A 9,231-nucleotide genomic window follows, 5' to 3' on the forward strand; every position below is an offset into this window, starting at 1 on the left:
TCTGTAATCACAGGAAGAAATGATACAATTAGAAATAAAAAAATACTAAAACATTAGATAATAAAAAATATGAAATAATCAAACAACAAGCAAACAAAAATATCTAGTCCACCCTTCTCTCTGAGATAGTTTGAACCATGTTCTGGAATGGAAATTTATCATACTTTGTTTATGGCTTGTCTTTTATAAAATTAGTCTTTTTGGCTTCTGAATGACCAACATTAAGAATTGTAAGTTGGTAGCTACTAAATTGCTATACCAGTTTTATCTTTGGTAAAAAGTTCCCTTATGCGAGAATTAAAAGGAAGAAGGAAAAGAATACAAGTGTCACTTTATCAAAATGTTTTATATCTGTAATTCTTGGTCAATCACGTGAAGTTATACAACGTTTAGCTTAAGTAAACATTTCTAAGGAGTACTTTCACAATTCGCGTCTAGTGTGTTTAGATTATTATAAGATGGCACACCCTGTTTTGTCTTACCGGAGGGGGATTGTGTTGAAACTTTGATTAAAAGCTGCCTTTTTTGGGAGTTGTTAGGGAACAATGGGATGTATAATTGTGTCTCTCTTGGAGGGGAGCAAAATATTTTCCCCCACTCCTCACAAAAGAGTGCGCAATTTGAGTCTATCACGGTAAACGGTTAAAATTCTAACCTCCGCGCTTTTTACAGAAAGTATGGTTCGCTGTTCTGATGGATGAACATGATATTACGTTTTGGAAAGCCATTTACACAAAATTTTAAAATTCTTGTCTGGTGCACAAAAATATATTTTATGCATATATATAGGTATAATTTCTACAAGTTTGTAAGATATATATATATATATATATATATATATATATATATATATATATATATATATATATATATATATATATATATATATATATATATATATATATGTTTCAATCATATAAATATGCAAAATTATTTATATGAATAAATATTATGATAGATATTTGTTTAAGTAAAATAAATATTTATATGAATAGAAATATACCAACAAATAATTTTTTATTAAAATAAAATTTTTATTACATGAATAAAAATTATATTTTATATTTTAATTAAAAAAAGAAATGTGTATATAACTTCTACAAAAAACATAAATAAAAGAACATATAATAAAATACAAGCAGAATATAAATATATGTAAACACATAAATTTATAAAATTTAATAACTTGTAAAAAATATAAACAATCTAAGGATTATCTGAAATATTTGAGAAAAAAGTAAAAAACCTCTAAAAAAGAATTGTAAATAGAATTCCATATGCTATGAAACGCTACTGTTTGTGTAAAAGCTGATGTCTTTTTTATCTCTATAGTTGGGATATATCCTATATATACCCTATATATATATATATATATATATATATATATATATATATATATATATATATATATATATATATATATATATATATATATATATATATATATATATATACCTATAGTTGGGCAAGGTTTTTGGGTAGTAATGGATTAATATTTGGTTTGATTTTTTAGTTGGTACTCTTGGACACTTGAAAGTCTTGTCAATGGTGTTTATGCTTTTGGTTTCCTGTTTATGTTGCCTCAGCTATTTGTCAATTATAAACTCAAGTCCGTGGCTCACCTGCCGTGGAAAGCTTTCATGTATAAGGTAATAAGATTTGTTTACTTAAAAATCTTGTCAATGGTGTTTATGCTTTTGGTTTCCTATTTATGTTGCCTCAGCTATTTGTCAATTATAAGCTCAAATCCATGGCTCACCTACCGTGGAAAGCTTTCATGTATAAGATAATAAGATGTTTTTTTGTTATTCTGCTTGTTTTTTCCTGTAAGTGGGGTTTCCTGTTTCTGTTCCCATGAAAACAGATTAGAGGTGTAAGTTCAACAGCCTGTACCATTATCATCGGGGTATTCTTAGAGTATTTTTTATAGGGGAGAGGGAGGAGGGTAGTCAGATGCATTACCAAGGTAATGCCAAATTTTACCGATTATTTTCTGAAATCATATTTTTTCAATGAGGACTCAAATTCTTTTAGAATTCAATTTTTCTTTTAGAATCCAATTCCATTGTACAATCTTACCCCAAATAATCATTGAATAATAGATATATTGAAAGTATATTATGCTAAATTTGGCTAAGAATTGAGATTCGTTCGCATCGTTAAAACACTGAAATTCAAAAAGTTTACATTCTTGAGTTATTTTTGCTTCTAATAGACGTATATGGAAGCTACTCAATGCCCTCTTCATCATTAGAGATTAGGTCAAATATTTGGTGTTTCATATCATTCATATCATTTGATGTTCCTCATGGAGTTCCAGGAGCTTAAAAGTCTTAGGGATGAAATTTGGGGGGACCATCGGTTGGTGCTACCTTCTGATATCCTGAGATCTTGGAAGCCTGGAACCATATGCGAAATGGTACGATATGTGGAAAAGGCGGGAGAGGCTCAGTCGAGCCCGAGTGAATGAAAATAAGTATTTTTTTATATTGAGTGTGTGTTCTATGCAGTGTTGTATCATTAAATCATGTTGTGCATGGCCATAGGGCTCAAATAAACTTTTCTTTCTTTCTTTCTATCTGATGTCACCAGGAACTTCATCAAAATATCTTTCAAAATCTTCTGAAAAATTAAAGTCCTTGATTGTCTGAACATGCAATTTTTTCTTTATTTATTTTTTTTTTTGCGCAAAAATTCTTATGAATCTACAATCGATAAACTACTTAGAAAAATCCTTTATAAAACCGCCACAATTAAATTTGTGATTCGTGGAAAAACTGTTAGTGATCGACTAGTGATTTTCAGATCTGTTTTGTCAATATTATATATACTATTTGGTAAAGTATAATGAGTTCTGTTGGGACCACAAATTTAAAGAAATTTAATATGGTTGTTTCTTATTAAATAAGGAATTAAGGATAGTAAAACACCATTATATGTACATTTACCTTACTTTACCTTTTCAGTTTGAATGGCTGCTTAGCGTGCTGTAATAGCAATTGAATTCAGGATAAAAGATTGACGAAAGAGTACAATACCAGGCCATAATTTTTCTTCTTTTTTTGGGGATTCCAATTCTAATGAACTGTCTTATTTTTCATATTGCATACGTTACGCCGTTTTTATGGCACTTGGTGTTTACCAGGTGACACATAGCGTTCGCAAATTTTATCGGTCTGTCTGTCTGTCCCGGTTTTGCTAGTTGAGTTTTGCTAGATCAGCTAGGACGATGAAATTTGGCAGGTGTATCAGAGACCAAAACAGAATAAATTAGAAATTCCCCGATTCGACCATCTTGGGGGGTGGGGGAGTGGAGGGACGGATAATTCGGAAAAATTAGAAAAAATGAGGTATTTTTAAGTTACGGATGGGTGATCGGATCTTAATGAAATTTGATATTTAGAAGAGTACGTGTCTCAGAGCTCTTATTTTAAATCCCGACCAGATCCGGTGATATTTGGGGGAGTTGGAGGGGAAACCTGAAATTTTGGAAAACGCTTAGAGGGGAGAGATCGTAATGAAACTTCGCGGGAAGAAGCTCTTGGCTCTCAAAAGTGCCATATTTAGTTCTTGGCTCTTGTTTTTGTTGCTTTATTTATTTGGCTAAAATACCTAGCTTCCGCTATATCAATTCAGTATGCAAGAATAACGAAACATGTTTTTTTTTCTTTTTTTAATGTAGAACTTCAATTCTACTTTACCAACTAACTACATGCAATCATTGTTTCAAATTTTTGCTTTGAATCTCCTTTTCTTTTCATCTTAAAAGTGCCTCTCATAGGAATGACTGGCCTTTTTGGGGTAGTAAATAAGGGTACTCCCCCCTTGTGTTTTCTCCTCAGATATAGCTTCAGGAATCTATGATCTCATAACTGATATGAGCTTTATGATTATGTCACTTCTTGATTTTTTGTTTCTCGCAACATATCTACACATAGATTAACACCTCACCACTGTACCTGGTCCAACTTACCCCCCCCGCTTTATTTAGATACTTAAAATCAAGTTTTTGAAATGGAATGAATTCTTGTTCACTCCCTTAGGGAGAATAATGCTAATTGTAAGTTTGGCTGTGTGAATTTCGAGCCTTTGTATAGTCATAATTTAGGATATTTGTTTTATTATTACTTTTTATTATTTTTTTAATAAAAAGCCTTGAATTTTTTAAAGTAACATTTGTTTCTTCTTCTAGGCCTTCAATACTTTTATCGACGATATATTTTCGTTCATTATAACTATGCCAACCTCACATCGACTGGCCTGTTTTAGAGATGATGTTGTCTTCGTAGTCTACCTTTACCAAAGATGGTAAGTAACGTTTTAAAAAAAAAAAATCAAGTCCATGAATATCTAAAGTTGCTCCACAGTTTCGTTCTAGGCTGCTTTCGTGAACATTTATCAGTACTCTTCTGGTCGTTATAAATTTACTAAAGAAAACTCGCGGAAAAAAGTGATTTTTCTTGTTTTTGGAGATGGGGACTCAGACCTCCGGTCTCGTGTTTTTGACCGTGTTTTGACTTGTGTTAGAGTTTACCGCCATTTTGAAGATTTTGGAGGGCTTTTCCAAATTTCTCAAAAATTATTTTAATTATTTAATTATACTAGTATCATAAACTTATGTAATAGTTATCATAAACCTTAGAAAGTGTGAGCTTCAGTGTTGGTTTACCGCCTCAAAGACAGAGTCCATTAGTGAACTTTCACAGTGCACTAGCTATCATCGAAATCTAAAGAAAATTTGTGCTTTGACTGGGAAATCTGACTGAAAACAAAGTGGAATTTTAAACCCTTTTGTTGGTGAGTTTATCAATCAAAGTGAGTGGCACCACAGGGAACTTCCTAAGTGGTAGATTTGCTCAAATCTTAATTACTAAGAACTGTTTGTACATTTTTCCTCAGTGGGTAAAGAATACTTTTAGGGACTACCCTTTCGTGAACCTTAAAAAGAAAATTCTGCTCTGTTTGATCAAAGAAACAAAACTCACACTTTCTGATGATGCAAGTTTTATTAAATCTCAATATCTCCATCTTGGGTAAAAGACGGGGGAAGTCAAATGGTTTTGATGTGGGGTTTAAATGGTTTCCTAAGATTGTCAGGAAAGGTCGGCTTTTGTATTTTATTGTTTATATTCGGATCTCTCGTCCAAGCTTTACAGGTTATGGCAAAATTGGCCAATGAATTCTTATAGTTTTGCCACATGAACTAAAAAATTTTTTACATTGGATAAGCCAGGGTGATTTTTTACGGTATCACTTTGCTTTAAATGACAAGGGTTTGCCCCTTTACAGTTTTTTTTCCCAACGGCTTTTTAAATTGTTGGTCCCTGTGAGTTACATTCATGTAGTATTGTGTTTTTCAAACACAAGTAACTTTCTCAGAGATAGTCGCCAATGTGGAGGTGAATATATTTGGTTCAGGTGGTGCTGTGGAAGATTTACTTTGAGGAGATACGGTTAAGAATATTCTCGATTTCACTCCCTATTCCTCAAGGTCAAAAAGTTAGGAGTCACAAATTCTCGAAAATCGTCACTTTTTCTTAGGCTGGAGCATTACTAATGGAGCATACTAATAAAGGTGATAAAGATGTGTCTCTTCTTATCGTCTTATACGAAAATTAAGACAAAGCGAAATTCGTGCTCTATTATTTCTGTATAAGCTGCTTAAGCTGTATAATTCAACACCCTGAATGACGTCTCTGGTATAATCCAGGGTATAATCCAATATAATTCAATTGTAAGAACTGATCTCAGGGTATAATCTAATATCCTGAGTGACGTTTCTGGTAAAATCTTATGTATAATCCAATATAATTAAAAAGTAATTACTAATCTCGGGGTTTAATCCAGTATCCTGAATGATGGTTTCTCCTAACTGGTGTTGCGCAATAACGGTGTTAAATATCTTTCACGGGTATAAGGCGAATGACGAATAAGGCGAATGACGAATAAGGCGAATGGCGCGTAAACAATGAAGGAGAATGCCGTTCTATATCATTTAAGTTTTTTATCATTTTTCCTATTAAATAAAAAAGTAAGTTTTTTGTACTGAAAGTAAGAAGCGACATTAGAACTTAAAACGAACAGAAATTCTTCCATATATGACTTGGGCTGCCCATTCATAAACCCTCACTCTTTACGCTAAGGTCTTAAAGCTCTTTAAAAATGGTTCTCATTCAAATTCAGTGGGTCTATGTTTGAACAGTCTTTCTTAAAGAATTTTGACTAAAAAGTCAAATTGTATTGTAAAGAAAGAGGATTGAGGAAGGTCCAAGAAAATAAGGAAGGCCATGAACCAGTGCAGGGTTGAGGAAATGCCTCTAATTCTTCTTAGTATGGCATCATTACCGGGTTAATAATTGGTTGGATGAAGAAGGCTTGGTTACTTCTGATTGTCTTAAATTTGCTGGTAAGGGAATGAACAAAGGTAAGAAAGCTGTAGTCTTTTCTAGTCGTGAATTAAGACCAGTAGAAATACATGCCCTGTAATTTGTGTAAATGTAAATACCTTAAATGTAAATGTAATACCTTAAATGAATTTCTTAGACCACACTGCCTTTGCATTGATAGAATTCAACAAATGAAAATATAGAGAAAATAGGTATAATATCTAAAAACAGCAGTATTTTCTATTTTTAGTACATAAGCAGTGGCAGTTCTAGCCTCTCTTGCTCATGGAAAAAAATCTTGATTAGCCTTCCCCCTTCCCGACTCCAACAACATTTTCGGGCCAAATTTTAAGAAAATTTTCATTTATTATGCAAATTATTTTCAATTGGTTAATTAATTAATATTTTTTTAAAGTTTTTTAAACTTATTATTTAAACCTTTTTATCATTTAATTATTATAGTTTAATTTAGTTATTTAGGTCATTATTACTGAATTAATAACTATTATTTTTTATTAATTAATTAATTATATTTTTGTTATTTTCATTTATTAACTGCATCATCTTCTTTATTTTCATAAAAATAAAATTTCAAATATTACAAAATGATTATAACTGCTAAATTGTTTATTTGAAGTATTGTGCCCCTTAAGTTTCCCTGGGGCAATTGCCCGTCCCCCCTCACTAAAAAATGCCTCTGTATATAAGTAGCAGATCAATATAAAGCTGTATCTCTATACTTTCATTTGTTCATATCTGGGTATAACCTTCCTATGGGGTTTCAATATGTCACTTGTTAGTTACTATGTCTACCCTGTTAACGAGTTTATTTACCTGCATCTGTCTTATATCAATAATAAAGGCCTGTCTTACCTGTCTTATATATATATTATATTTATATATATATAATCTTATAATAATTTATATACATAAATTTATATTTATAATACTTTATATGAATACAGGATTATCTATATTTACAATTGTTAGTTGGCAACTAACGGCTAATGCTTGAAAATTCTTTTTTGCCTGCAAAAAATTCTTATTTTGTTTCTTTTTAGAGTGTTTTATTTTTTTTTTGTCTAAAAAAAATTGATTTCTAGTTTACATTGTATCTTATAAAAGGGTCTTCATAATGATAAGCATTAATTTCGGTTCTATTTCTGATCAGACTTCAAAAATTCAGAGTTTCACGAAAGTTCTATGGCTGTCGACGAAGTGTATGTTTCCACCAGTAACATTTTTAAAATACCAGTAATATTTTCACCAGTCTCTTTTTTCCGAAATCCGTTTTTATTTAAAAAACTTTTAATTTTCAAATGTTTTAGTGGGGTTAACTAGTAAAAACTCTTTTTTCCACCGCCAAAGGTTTTTTTTACAGCTTTTAAAATGTGTAAGATTTTTCTCTGTTCCATTTTATTTGTGAGTTGGTATAATAATAAGTTGGTATAATATATGTTTAACAAATCTGACGGAATTTGTTAAAGTCGGAACGAAAAACCTACATGATTATTTGAACTATGTCTGGTGTTTGGTCGAAAGCGATATTTTTGAACAGATTTTCGACATTTTTTAGACAAAAAGCGACATTTGTAGGGTCTTTATGTCTAAAAGTGCTGCAAATGAATTGCAGCAGCCCATAGACGACAAAGTTTTGATTATTCCGCTTTGTTGATAGCTGAATAACTCTCTTGAATTTTTTTAATTTTAAAGTCTAATTTGCAAAAAGGACTGAAAGAGAATATTTGTCATTAGAAGACCCTTTTATATAATGGAAAAATTGGGATTTTTTAGACTAAAAAAAGTGTTAAGGTACCTACGAATTACCAAATATTCAAAAATCTTATTGATGTTCTGACCACCCTAATGCTTTCATTTATAGTCTAATAAAGGTTTGATCTTTTGAATTGATGCTGCACGATTAGAGTATGGCAGAATATTTAGTTTGCTTCGATCTCAGATACACTGGCAACCCTGTAAAAGTTTTTAAAAATATAATTTTTTGTTTAATTTTGACATATAATCTGTTTCTGAATGTTTGCAATTCTGAATTTTTAAAAATATGTTTCTGTCAAGGCTATACTCCCCTTTTTTCTGTTCCTTGCTGGTCCGAATGAAATTGGAAGGGGGTTAAGGAAGGGGTGTGCATGTGGTCGTTGAAAGCTTCCGTATATATATATATATATATATATATATATATATATATATATATATATATATATATATATATATATCTTTTAAGAAGAAATTTAGATTTTTAGTGTATATCTCTGTCCTTGTTAATTAAATGATTGGAAAATTATCAATTTTGTTTTACAGGCTATATCCTGTTGATAAAGCTAGAGTCAACGAGTATGGTCAATCAGGAGAAGACGAAAAGGAGAAAACAGATTAAGTCTTTTAAGACGTTAATTTATTTATTCATTTATTAGTTTTTGGTATATTGTTCGTTATTTGCTGCTGTTTAAAATTTTTGTATAATATTTTCTTAATTCTGGTGATAATCAAGTATGTAGCAAGGGGCAGAGGTGAAGGTAAGGAAATGACTAATGTTTTCCCCTCTTTAATTTTTCTTTTCAGTTCGATTTTTATGTTGCCCTTGTGAACGCTTATTGGGTTTTTAGTCAAAAGCGTACTTTGGCATAAAAAGGGTTAAAAAAAAGGGTTGCTTTTCAGTAAAGATTTATGCTTTAAGGAGAACAGAAAAAGTTCAAAGAGTCGTTATTGGAAATGAAATTGAAATCTTCTTCAGTATTGGTCAAATTAAACGTGAAATGTTGGTTTAGAAGGTCATTGAGGTCTATTTTTCACCGAAAATTTTATGACTTACTTGACTTTAGGCTTT

The 9,231-nt window shown here is 31.1% G+C and overlaps 1 protein-coding gene across 1 annotated transcript in view; it reads left to right on the top strand.

Moving 5' to 3' along the window:
• LOC136027956 (lipid scramblase CLPTM1L-like) overlaps positions 1-8,869 on the top strand; it is a 33,497-nt gene extending 24,628 nt beyond the window's left edge. The window contains exons 4-6 of the mRNA XM_065705432.1: positions 1,514-1,649; positions 4,193-4,308; positions 8,706-8,869. Coding sequence (XP_065561504.1) covers positions 1,514-1,649; positions 4,193-4,308; positions 8,706-8,781 — 328 coding nt within the window. The 3' untranslated portion in view covers positions 8,782-8,869. The remainder of the gene's footprint in view (positions 1-1,513; positions 1,650-4,192; positions 4,309-8,705) is intronic.
• The last annotated feature ends 362 nt before the right edge of the window (positions 8,870-9,231 follow it).

The sequence above is a fragment of the Artemia franciscana genome, chromosome 6 (assembly GCF_032884065.1).
Source record: "Artemia franciscana chromosome 6, ASM3288406v1, whole genome shotgun sequence".
Taxonomy (NCBI): Eukaryota; Metazoa; Arthropoda; class Branchiopoda; order Anostraca; family Artemiidae; genus Artemia; species Artemia franciscana.